Here is a 13841-nt window from a genome sequence, read left to right as displayed (position 1 = left end):
GCAACTGTCAAAACAGAGAACCAAATGACTGCTACCTTAATAAAGTCTGCAAAGTCCTGCTAAAAAGAAGCATTAACTGCTGTACAGTGTCTCCATGACCTATTTCGTTCAAGTTTAAGCCGACGGCAGATGACGATAGGAGTGAAAACTGGTAGAAGGACAATGATGGAGTGGGAAATATAAAAGATTACACCTCTAACATGTACCGTAGCACACCAACCAATCTTTTCTACCTTGGTTTAGGGGTAAAACTAACAATTATTTCAACTAGAATACTCTGCCATGGCTCAACAGTCACATGTACTTCAATCAAGCCTATATCAAATAAAACATATTTAAATCCTCTAGATCTAGATTTTTTTTTGGAACCGCATCAAATTGTACTCACTCACAGATACCGCCACCTAAATATGACAGATTTTTACATCAAGATCCATTGATCCATTGTATTATTCCATGAGAAATATATGAGAATGTCAGGAAAAAAGCCTTATTTCACAATGTTAATAAAAGTGAGAAATTGCAGGATCCATCCCTTTATCTGGATCAGCATCATAAATTAATTGGGTCTATTCAGGGCTGAGACCCGCCCTCAACTTAAGTTTTGTGGAAATCAGTTCAGTAGTTTTTTTGTGTAATCCTGTGACAAACCAACCAACCAACACTGGACATAGGAAAAAACATAACCTTCTTGGCGGAGGTAACAATAGATAAATCTGTTGAGTCCATAAAGTGTCAAAAGAATTCATTTGACAATAATTATGAAATATATTCAATACATAATAATAATAATGTTTAAAAAAAACAATCCACATAGCTCTTTAAAATCTTGATCCATCACCTCTGTTGTGCCTGATTTGCACACAGAATGCATTTGAAAACCTACTCAAGCCAGGCCCCAGACCCAACAAGCTCTTTGTCTCTCTTCTTATTTCTGTCTGTTTCTCTGCCCTCAATCAGCCTCTAATCATGTCTTCTTCTGTGTGAACAAGTGTGCTTGCCTCATTTACTAAGCAGGGAGTAAATATTTAGGAAGGAGGCTGAGGAGAGAACAGAGCGACCATTGGTGGTGGCAGTGGGGTTGGAGAAAGAGAGGAGGATTATGCTAATGTATCCAAACAACTAGGGTCATATCCTGAGACAGAAAGAGAGAAAGACCAACAAGGCAAGAAGAAAGAGACAGGAAGACAGAAAGACTATGTGAAGGAACCAACTCAACCACATAGTGAGAAATAAATGAGAAAGTCTTGGGTAAAAAGAGTAGTGAGTTGAGTTCGCAGGTTTCCTGTGGTCAGAGGGCAGAGAGAAGAAGGATGCATGGACAGAGGGAGGTATGGAGTGAGGCAAAGATGAAGGGATGGACAGAGAAATTGACACATAGAGAAGGAAGGAATGGGGTCCTAATCTTCTCTGCTTCTGCTTTCGGGTCGACCGAGCTCCCGCAGTCACAGTTGCTCTCTGATTGGCTAAAAGTGAGAGCTGTGGATTAAAGGACGGAGGGGGTATTTCTTATTTTTGGTGGTTTGTGTTTGTGTGTGTGTGTGTGTGTGTGTGTGTGTGTGTGTGTGTGTGTGTGTGTGTGTGTGTGTGTGTGTGTGTGTGAGAGAGAGAGAGAGAGAGAGAGACTTTGTATCAGCGTGCTTGTGGGAACCAGTTTGAATTTTAGACATTTGGAGCAAGGACACTGCGGTCACTCCTCACTTGTTTTGTTCAAGGGACTACTTTTAAGTTTGACCTTAGGTTAGAGGCCAAAATTATACTTAGCCTTTCAAAAGCCTTACTTACTCTTAAAAGACTTTGCAATATACACAGACTCAAAGACTGACAGCTGAAGATTACAGTTGTCATCATTTAGAGCTACTTTGCAGTAAAGCTCAAATCAAATGAGATCAGATTTGTCCAGATTCCTGTCAAAAAATGAAAAATCAATGTCCGATAATCATGAGGGCTGGGACATGTCCCACTTTTACAGGCCAGTTAACAATCTTGGATTTCTGCCATTATGACATAATCAAGGTTTTAACAGGCCTTAATTCTGTGCAGTATCCAGTAAGCTTTAGACTTAAAATTGAGCTAAACTGAACTTTTAAACAACAAAAACAGACTTTGCCTTGTTTACTTTTCAGAAAAGGTGAATGATTGAGTGAATCTTGCATTTCAACATTGCATTACTTCCACAGGCTTCAAACAAACCATAAAATCAGCATAGGTGACAATTCATGAGCTCTCAGATAATTTATAGTTACAAACTATAACTCAACCAGGAGGCCCTGTTATACCCAACAGATATCCTGAAATGCATCCAATGGAGGGTGTGTATATACTATACCTATGAGGAGTGTGTGTATTTGAGTTTATAGTACACACCCATTCCCAAACCTCACAGACTTGTGTGAGCTGACAGTAGAGGAAGCCAGCACTCATGCAGCGCTTTCAATCATGCACAACAGAGATTTTCTTCCATTTCATCTCACCGTAACCACACAGAGACAGAGAGACAGAGAGAGAGAGAGAGAGAGAGAGAGAGAGACACACACACACACACACACACACTCCTTCACATCTATCTCCTCTGGAGCCCTGTCTCCTCACTCTGGCCCAAAGCATTTACTCTTTCACAACCTCAGCTGCTTTCAACTCAGCAGGACTCCAACAGTGTGCCCATGCATCTGTGTATGTGCTTATGTGCGTGTTTGTGTGTGAGTGTATGTGTGCTCACATCCTGCTTAGTTCAATATAAGCGAAATGCAGCAAGAAAAAATAACTTGAAGGATTATCTAAAAACAGTGAGGGAGGAGGAAGAGATGGGAGAAGACGAATGGTGGAATTACAGAAGATGTATAAGTCTTCCAAGGTTATCGAGTCTTATCTGCTGTGGTTACTGTTGTTATGAACATCTATATCAGAGTGTGCTAATGCATTTTTACGGCCTTGAACTGGGAGGAGAGATTAGGAAAACTTTGAGCAAGATAAGATATGAGAAAAGACAAAAACACAAGACAAACTCAATTAGACTGTCCATTTTTGGGGCAAGAGTTCAGAAGGCCACATTCAAAGGGTAATACAGCTCTGCATATACCATGTCTCACTTGCGTTTTTGTGTTATTTAAAGTTACAATATGTAACATATAAGCATTAAAATGTCTCAAATCAACTAGGCTTTCGTTATATTTTTTGTGGAGTTCCAACTATTTTTCTTTTGTCGCCTTTCCCTACAACTTCTGGGATAAACATCAGACGAAATGTCGAAAAAGGAAGCCAAGCAAAGGTGACTAAATGTAACGTGAATACAACTTTAAAGGAGACCTATTATCCTTTGTCGCTTTTTCCCCTTTCCTTCAGTATGTTATATAGGCTCTTGTGCATGTAAAAGGTCTTGAAAGTTAAAAAGACAGAAGTCCGCATCAATGGGAGCTCCTCTCTCCCACAGAAAACATGGCTCCTTAAGTTCCTGGAAGGGCGCGTCAGTAGTCCCGCCTTCAATTCCATTGTCACTTTGTGACATTACTAAACTAACATCCAGGTTGTAAAAAAATACATTTAAGACCTCTTACGACCTTTCTAATATGAGCTGGAACTGAATTCAAGATAAATATCAAAACAAAAGGAAATGAAAGCGTAATAACACACAGATCAAGTTACAAGACTATAAATCAGTACAAGTCAGGAAGAAAAATACGTACGGTTACTGGCAGAGGTCTGTGTCTTCAAGAAAAAAAGACTCTTTTCACAACACAACCTTTGCTAGAGGAGCTTCAGTGAGGTAGTGAGTGAATTATAAAGTGAAGCAGGCATCTACCTTTTCATCACAATCTCTGTCCTTCTCCCTTTTCAATCACTCTCCACTTCAGTTTGCCTCCTCCGAAATTGCATCCTTCAACACAATCAACACTCGCTGCCATTTCCATAGGAACCAGATTCACAAAGGCAGCATGTAACCTTCTTTCTCCTTATGAGGGTTTATGGATGTGGAGCACACTGCCAAGAACATAAACATATATCCCTTTAATTGAGCAGTGCTTCATGTGAGAGTCTCTCACAGCTCATACATTTGGCCGACAGTCAAACATAGTAAAATGTGATATTCTGACCATGTGCCATCAGAAGCCATGTACGCCCCCAGAGCCCAGACGGCTAAATCAATGAAAAAAGGGGTGTTTTTAATTTCACAGAACGTCTGTGAGTTATGCCTTCATTTAATTTCATCAAGGCTAATTAATGTCCTGTCCTTGAGATGTGTGACCCTGTAATGTGCTCCTGCTCTTAAGCTAGTGAGGCACGAAAACAGAAATGCTTCCTGTGATAGCTATCATCATGGAAATCTGTATCAACTTCAGTCAAAAAATTTAAAGATGTAGTCTAAGAAGTTAATTTTTACCTTTTTTCTACATCTTGATTGCTTTTTTCTGTAATGTGTCTCACAAAGATTATCTTCTTTCTTGAATGTATTATAAAGCTTGAGCTGAGGTCATGGTGCAAAGCTGAAAATGTTCAGATTGCCAACTTCACTGCTTAACAAGTGGGGATAAAATGAAATGTGAGATTGACAGACAGATTTGAGTATCTGCAGCGATGTGGGTGTTGTACCAGGCTATCAGAAGAGGAAGTGAGCCTGAAGGCAAACTCTTGATTTACCAGTTGATCTTCCAAGCCTCAACTCTGAATAGTGTAACAAAATTAGATTATTTACCTTCAGCCAAAATGAGTTTCATAATCATTAAATCAAATACATGCAAGCACATACACGCTGTGTTGACAAAAGTCTGCAGTGTTTTGGCATCTGAAAAGCCTTCAAACGCATGGTTGTAAAAGCCAAATTGAACTTCCTGGATCATATTTCACGTTACAACAAACAAAGCCACTTGTTTTTTAGTGTTATAACAATGCAACTGGGCTGCTCAAACACCCGCTTACAAACAAGGCAAAGGGCTTCAATTGTCCTCCTGTGGACGTATTCTGGACACATCCGACTCGGAGGGGACCCCAGTGTATACCCAGAATACACTGGATGGACTACATATCCCTGTCAGGCCTGGGAATGCTTTGGAAGAGGAGGCAGACATGGTTGGGGTGAAGGAACATCTGCTCTACCTTGATTAGTTTGAATCACCACAGCCAACATCAGGATAAACAGAAGGAAAATAGGTTGAAAAAAGGAGATGGGTTTACTTGGCGCTCTTTTCTTTGCCCAGTCAGCCATGTTTATTCTGCTTCATTTATTCTAAACCATCCACAAACAATGAACTTTTGAAATCAATCTGCTCTGAGACAGAATTACCATCATTGGCAAATTTGCAGACATGATGTTCGACATGAAGGATTAGTTAGGGGTATAAAACTTATAAACACACCGGCACAGTCCTTTAACTTTGAATGTTTGTTTTTTAATGGGCAGATTTATGACCACTCCAACTCCTCCCTCCTCCTCACCTCTTCCTCCCAGTGTGGTCCACTATAAACAGACAGATGTTAAATGTGGGGTGAAGAGTAGAGTGGGGCCGGCTGTAAAGACCATTTCCTGCTCACCATCACCCAGCAGCAACTCCTTTCGAGTAAGATAGAGTTCCTACAGTGACATTCACAACACCACATACTTCATCCTTTACTCAGAAAAAAAAAACACACATCTGTGCAAAGAGAATTCATGCATGATCCTCTCCACTCCCTCTTTGGTCTCTGTGCAGCAGTGAAACTTTATATAGGGGAACGCAAGCACAAGACACAAGCACACACACTTAATCACAGTCACATCTGCACTACATAATTTCCACGTGATTCCCACATTGTAATTAGATCAGAAATTTACATAGATAGCTCCATAGGCACAATTGGCCACTTGGCCTCTGCTGCTACTCTCCTGAGACTCACATACACACTCACACACACACACACACACACACGCACATTCCTCCAGGACAACTGTGATTTCTTGCAAATTTGTTAAATTGGTATAGACGATAAATACGTTAAAGATAAAACAAAGTCTGGATACCACAAACTACACTGCTTCAATTCTGCTGAAAAGAAGTATTCTTCTGTGTTTATCTGTGTGTATTCATTGTGATTCTACATTCTCATGGTCACACACATTTGCCGTTCCTGCTGAATTGTGGAAACTGCTCTCTCGCTTTCTCTCTCCACCGTGCATTGAAACTGTGCCTCTGTAAAATTCAATTCTTGCCTGTGTCGTTAAAAACCATAAAATTTTACTCGTCGGTTTTTATGTTTTTAATTCAATCAGTGTTATAGAAGCAGAGTCATGTGGGCTTCAACTCCCCTCAATGACACACAAAACACACACCTCTCACTATGTAATCTGTATACCTTGGTCTTTGTGCCCTTCATCTACTTACCCAATTGTTTTTGTGTATTTTTGTTGATTTGAGAAGTTAAATTTAAAAATCCTATTTTTCACTCTTGATTTTCAGTACAATGGCACTTCTATTGTTTGGTTTTTGTGTTCGAATGTGCTGTAGCATTATTTCGACCCTTGTTGGCTGAATTCAACAATTCATGTTGTATATTTATTCCTTATCTTGTCTGTAAATTCTCCTTGGCTAAATAAAGAAAAAATGACTTTAATCCGTATTGATCACACACACAATTTCATTTCAAAAAGCAAACACACATGATACAAAGACAGCTCTTTTCCTGAGGAAATCAATCTTTGAGGTGAGTAGCCGGCAACTATTGAATTTTGACAGCTGGGAGATGATTGTAGACACTTTTCAATCAAAAGAATCTTTCAATTTTGAGAGGTGGCACCTTTCTCGACTGAATGTACTTTGACCTGATCTTTGAAATTACATAGATGTTCATGCTGGTGTTCCCAACCATTTTGGTTTGTGGCCCCTTAAAAACAAATCGACTTCTATTTGCAAGCCCTCATCACAGGTTGCGAAAACATAGTGTGTCATTCAGACTTGTGTAAAGTGTCAAAAGCGATTTTTTCTTCTTCTTTCATAGATTGCTTCACTTCAAAGATTTCCAGAGACCTGAAGAGGTAAAAGCATCCATCCAAGCAGAAAAAATATATCAGATTATATACCCTTTTATCCATTTAATCATCTTGTCAGCCTTTAGATTTATCTTGAGATCCCTTCCTTAGTTTGTCCAACTTACAGTCCAAAACGCAAAGATATTTGTTTTATTAAATTGTAAATCAGAGAAAAACAAATCCTCACAGAGACCCAGAGAATGTTTGGCATTTTGTTTTGATAAATGCCCTCACTATCAACTATGTATCAGAATGGTCAGCATTTAATCGTTTGCCTACAGGTATACTTGTGCTCCAGGCTAATGAGGCACTAGAAGGACAGTACATTTCAGTGGGGAAAAAAACACCGTAGGGTTATAGCTAAACCACTGAATGGTTGGCCACTACAACAACATGAATCTCTGTCATATGAGCTCCGAAATTGACTGGAGGGAGTCCAAGAGGGTGAGGGTCTGACTCCAGAGCGCTGGAGCAGAGCATCGATCAGACAGTACTAATGGATTGGGAAGGTCCAGCTAGATGCTCTGATATCTGTCAGCTGCTTCCATGTGTCTCCTTAAATAAGAAACGTACCAACGATCAATGCGTCGCGATCAGACTCACTGAACATTCAACCGGCCAGAGATCAATAACACTTAGCATCCCCTCTCCCAACCCGTAACTAGCTTAATGTGACAGAGGAAGACTGATGGGGAAAGAATATCGCCACACACAAGCACACGCCACTAAAAGAGGCTTAGGAAGTGTCAAACAAAAGGGCAGTATCTGCTTCTCTGCTCCATGCGCGAGCAGGAAAAAGCAAAACGAAGCCCCTCGCATTGACATTTTCACATCAATACACAGAAGTGTAAAAGAGCAGCGGTGAACATCTCCTCCACTTGACAAACTGACATGCTCTGCAGGAAAATACTCCTGTCTGGCTCTGCTGCCAAGACTTCCCTCTAGCCAAATGCCGCCTGGTGCCAAAAGTCACTCAAGCATTTTTCTGCACGGGGCATACACCACGCAGAGCGCCTCATTCTGCTGCTTCTGCATCAGAAATACTACCCCGCCTGGACCAGTGACCCATACACTGTTTCACTGGGTGATGATGGGATCCATATGGGCCCAATTATATTTTTTTCTTACTGTTGTAGACTATTTATGCAGGAAAACTTTGCCTTAGCACACTTGTACCTTTCTAGAAAAAAAATCAGAAGTCATGCACTTACACAAATTCGCAGCAGGAAGCCGCCAAGCACAACCGGAGTCTTGGCTGAGTTGTGGGAGTTTAAGGCCCTGCTCAAGGGGACCATGATAATATTCAGTAGAGCATTGTTGATCTACAATTTACAAGCACACTTGTCAAGTATCAACTATGATTTTTAGAAATACAGAAAATCTTTAAAACCAAAATCACATTGGTGCAAATTAAAAAAACTTTGATATCTACAGCTGCAGTTGGTCAGTAGGGTGAACTCACATGAAGCTTTTTGGTTTGTGAGATACTCGCTGTGGATCTTAAATTTAACCCTCAAGTGTATTCATGTGATTCCTCCCATCAGTTATGTTCACTGTGGATCATCAGTACCAGATGCATCTTACATCAATGTTTGTTCAAGTTTCAAAGTCGACCCGGTCAGAGCCAATAAATCTTACATAGGGGAATAAGATGGAAAGAAAGAGAAAAGGAAAGAGGGAGGAGGATGATATGAAAAGAAAAATTGCGAACTCACTGCATCCGTCCTCGTCGCTGTGGTCCCCACAGTCGTTATCTCCGTCACACTGCCACTGGGCTGGGATGCAGGTACACTCCCCAAACGCACTGACCGCACATGTGAAGTGGTTCCTCCCACACGAACACTCAGCACTGCCCTGAACTCCTGCACACAGAGAGGAAGAGAGGGTTAGAGCTAATCAGATATGTTCACCTTAACCTTGTTTCTTGTTTACTGGCATTGGTGATTCTGCCATTTAGTCATTACTGAGGTGAAAGCGTGACACGTGCAGGTGGACACATTTCAGCTGAAAAGCCACCAACCTGCCTTTGAATCCCGATTCAACCAACAATATTTAGCAGAGGAGAAGGAAAAGCTGGCTGCTGAGAAGTAAAAGAAGGACTGTAACAAACATGAGAGATCTGTGATTCTGTGTTCTCCGGCCAAACCCATGAATCCAGCTGAATACTAGAACAATGACTTTTACTCATGTGACTTTGTGCACTGTTTTTTTGCTATCATAAAATCATCCTCCTTAACTACTCCCTATTTGTCCCTCTGTATGTGTCATTAAAAGTTTCAGAAAACTACAGCCAAGGAATGAAAAATCTGTTTGATGTATGCTGCAGCAGTAAATTTAAAATGTTGTCTGGGACTCAATGCAATGATCAAAACTAACTTTGATCCAGTTTTCTGAATAACTGCCCACCATGAAAAGTTAGACAGGGGATTCAGAGGTGGTGTTGCTAATGTGAATAGTTGTTCTGCAGCAAGAAAAACAACAGGAGACAATCAGGTCATTGGTGCATGGGGCTAAGGTTTGGAGAATTTAAACAATCAGTACAGCAAAAGCATTGCAAGACTTGCATTTGATGAGGTGAAAGAATTTATGAAAGTTGCTGGTTCAATGTGATGGAGGATAAAGTAAAAATAAGCTGACAGACTTGTTTATTATGCCTGTTGATGACTCAAGTCTAAAGGCGAGAAAACTCAAGTCAAGTCTCCATTCCTGTTATAGCAGGTCCCAAATGAAGTCTTAGATTCTTGAGAGAAATTGCAAGTCCAATACTAAGTATTTCAGGTCTCTCAGTGCTCAATATTAAAAACTACAGAGCTTTAGAACTGCAGAACTGCAACAATTAGTCTGTTAATCGATTAGCAGATCGAAAGAAAATTAATCGCAACTGTTCTGACAACTGATCAATCATTTGAGGTATCTTTTTGAGATGTCAAATATTTGCGGGTTTCAGTTTCTTAACTGTAGGGATCTGTTGCTCTTCTTCATCATATTGATATTAAATGAAGAGTCTTTAGGTTTTTCTCTGCTGGTTGGACAAAATAAGTAATTTCAAGATGTTACTTTGGGTTATTGTGATGAACATTCTTATAGACTAAACGATTAATCTATTAATCCTGAAGATAATTAGCAGATACATCAATAATGAAAATAATGGGTTAGTTGTAGTCATATTGAGCTTTTCCATTTCAAAGCTGTGTAATCATGTTTTAAGCAGCTGAGACAAGGTCGTCTTGAACATTCAAGCTGTTGGCCTACATGATGCTGTTTTTTTTTTTTTTTTTATTTCAAGTCAGAGATTTTACTTGGTTAAAGCTAGAAACTTTGCTTTTTAATCTCAAGTCAAGTCTTCAGGGAATAACATCTGAAGTATTAATTGTTGTGTCAGCTCTATAGCAGATGAGTGAGAAAATACCCCCCTCTGCCACACGTATAACGCTCAATAAGCCAGCGCAATATTTAGATGTTGCATTGGTGAAAAGTGGTGAAAAGTTCAGTCCGTACATCATGCTGCTTTACTCAGCTATGTTCATGTGCTGCTTTCTTTGTTTTAGGAGGATCAATATATTAGCAACATTCCTCTAGGCTGCCTTCTGCCATCCAGCTCCTCTGTCACTGCTCCAACAAGCTGTGTACTCTAAATTAAAGCTTAATACACTCCATACAGCTACACTAACAGACTTCAGAAACCTTGTGGCACAGCTGATCAATATGGTTTCCACATTTCAACATTTTTTTTTTTAATCAAAGAGAGCATTAAACACTCTTGATCTTAATGTGGATGGCTTTCATAAAATAAACTCTTCTGTCAGCACATAAACACGTGTTGCATAGGAAACAGGGAGAGATGATATGAGTATGACCATGACGACACAGCTGTACAGCCTCAGGTAGTTGAAGCTTCTCAAAGAGTGGAGGTGTTTCTAGCTGAGCTCCTTTGTGATAAGTTGGGACAAACCTCTTTTAAAAGCAAAACCAACTGATTTAGTCTCTATATATTTAGTCTCCAAAAGGTTCTTTCTCAACCTCAAAAAACAGCTAATAATACACTGTTGTTGGACTGTACAGTGATATATGAGATCTTGTGAGCTAAGAGTTGATAATTTTAGTCAAGTTAACTATCTGACAGAAAACTATTCAGGTATCAAAAATGCAATAAAAGTAAATTAAAATACATTCCAAGCTATAACATTATCAGGTTTTTCCATTTAAGTTTTTGCTTGTCTGTAAACCAGATATGGTCTGTTCTTATTTGCTTGTCACTATGAATTCTTCATCACTGCCCTGGTGTGTAATTTTAAGTTTAAAGTCTACATCAGTAAAGGAAGTAATATCAAAATGCAACAGTAATGCAATTTAGATTTCCCATTCACTGGACTCGAGCACTGTGTCCAGTGGTAAGATTGATGATCTTCCATTAATGATTCAGAAGGCCAGTAGCCAAACACCAATTTTTAATTCTCTCCTTTGAGGCCCTCAGAGATTAATTTTGTAGTAAATTGTGAGAAAAAGAGCAAAGATTAGAGCTCAGTCTGGACATATTCAAAATAAAATTTGTGCTGTGCTGTCCCGTTATAGCCATCTACAAAATGAAGCAGGGCTTTGCTACCCCAACCACAGACTCCCAGGCTACCTGGGCTTCTGTAAACAGCAGGACCTTACAACAACATCATAAGTCTATGAGAGATGAGTCACTCTCTACTGCAACTCCACCCTATTTTGATTATTAAGAAAAAACAATGCATGACATGATCAAGAAATACATTTGCTGTTTTTTCTTTAGCCAGTTGCCCTTTAATATGGTTGTTTTGCTTACCCTGTGAGCATATATGTACACAGACAAACATTATATCCCAAAATACATCATCAAACACACACAGACACACCATCTATACGTTTACTCTGCCCTGATTTCCCACCACAGCAGAGAAAAACACAGTCACCACATTTTCAGATGCATCACAGCAAAACGAATCCAGGAGAGAAAGTAAATTAAGGTTTCCCATTTTGCTCTCACTTTGAAGCCCATTAATGACCATCTGTGTGTGTATGTGTGTCTATTTTGCTGAAACTGGCCTGCCGCAACAAACCCAGAGTTTCTTGGAACGCACGTGTGTGTGTGTGTGTGTGTGTGTGTGTGTGTGTGTGTGTGTGTGTGTGTGTGTGTGTGTGTGTGTGTGTGTGTGTGTGTGTGTGTGTGTGTGTGTGGTTCCTGGCCTCCTCACAAAGGCATCAGTCAACCCAGGAGGGCCTGGCAGAGAGAGCTCAGTAACCTTCAGATCCCTCCCACAGCACTAAATTAATGGCCTCTTTCTTTTCATTTCCCTCTCTTTCTCCTCATTCTTGTCTTTCCACCATCCCCTCTTCACACTTCCCCCTTCAACTGCCTCCCTTCTTTTCTCCTCTTCCCTGATTTTTTCGTCCCCCCCACCACCACCCCTCTCCTCGTTTCCAGAACACTCCGCTAACAGGAAGGAAGCAGGGGTGGCGACATCCAAGTCCTCCTGTCAATAAAAGTCGCCTTTCTAATTTTCTTGCGTGGTCTATAGTACCTGCCATCCGCGAACCCCAGGGGCATGCAGTTTTCCCTCAGACAGACAGGCAGAACAATCACAGGCAGACAGGTACAGACTAAGGCCTGAAAATCCCCAACTAAGGCTAAGTCCTGATACTTCATAGTACAACATAGACAGCTTATACTGCAGTTTTGTGAGCTGTACTGGATTTGTAACTTTAAGCATATGCTTTATTCCGATGTGTGTGTGTGTGCGTGCGTGCGTGCGTGCGTGCGTGCGTGCGTGCGTGCGTGCGGTTTGCACGAGCTAAATTAGAGTCTTTGAGCTCGAGCAGAAGTTGTGTCAACATGAAGCCACATCACAGGCTGTGCATTTGTCAAACATGCTTTAAAAAGCAGAAGCCACTGGCTCCGACCAAATCCAAAGAGACTTACAGAGTTTAGTGGGAAACCATCACACACACTGTACTGCACCTGCATGTGTATGTACCAAGTCCAGAAACAGGGTTAGGCGATATGACAAAATACAGCACAAGATGTTGACCAGGGATTCGTCAACGGATAGAGATTTTGTGACACGCTTTATCCATAAATCCTTAAATGTTTCTAGTTGTATTACACCATTGTGGGTTTCCACATGTGGGAATTCTTACTCAGAAGTGAGAATGTAAAATTACTACATAGAAAGTTTTCATTGCCGAATTCTCATGTGACTTTGGTTTATTTTAACATGTTCAAATTTTAGTTCACATGTGAAAATAGCCAATTGCGTGCAACAATATTCAATCTAATGTGTAATTGTGATTTTCACATGTGAAATTTTTGAAAGGACAGTGCTGAAAAACAATAAGCAGGACTGTTATCTGTCTATCAAATGCTTCATCAAACTATTTTGCAGTTATGTACCTTTTCACAACACAGGTTGCAAGTCCAATTTTAAAATAGGCATAATAAGATTTTATTCATATTGCTCAGCCAAGATGGGAAACACAGAACAACTAAACTACGTCAGCCAAGCCGATATTTCTGCTGATATAAGCTTATAGCAGATATATAGCATCTGTCTCCTTCTTGCCTGTTGAGGAAGAAGAAACCGCAGTAAATATATTGAAGTAATATTACCTTGAATTGCCCCCCGGGGACAAATAAAGTTTTTTGAATTTGAATTTGAATGAATATTAACAGTCTCTCATGGTACCCTTTAAAGTACAGAAAACTTTTAAAGCAGTCAGATCAGAAAAAATAACATTGTTAAATGTGTTAATGCCATCACACAAGGCAAACAACTTGCTTACTATCAGTATGTTCTGGGAGAGAAAATACAATGTTTTATGA

General features: G+C 40.1%; 1 protein-coding gene across 2 annotated transcripts in view; it reads right to left on the bottom strand.

The window, feature by feature from the left end:
• The window catches only part of lrp4 (low density lipoprotein receptor-related protein 4), a 117652-nt gene that overhangs the window by 54812 nt on the left and 48999 nt on the right, over positions 1-13841 (bottom strand). For both annotated transcript variants that reach the window (XM_073464103.1, XM_073464104.1), the window contains exon 2: positions 8713-8859. In XM_073464103.1, coding sequence (XP_073320204.1) covers positions 8713-8859 — 147 coding nt within the window. The remainder of the gene's footprint in view (positions 1-8712; positions 8860-13841) is intronic.

This window comes from Pagrus major, chromosome 4 (genome assembly GCF_040436345.1).
Source record: "Pagrus major chromosome 4, Pma_NU_1.0".
Taxonomy (NCBI): Eukaryota; Metazoa; Chordata; class Actinopteri; order Spariformes; family Sparidae; genus Pagrus; species Pagrus major.
This window is presented reverse-complemented; position numbering and strand designations above follow the sequence as displayed.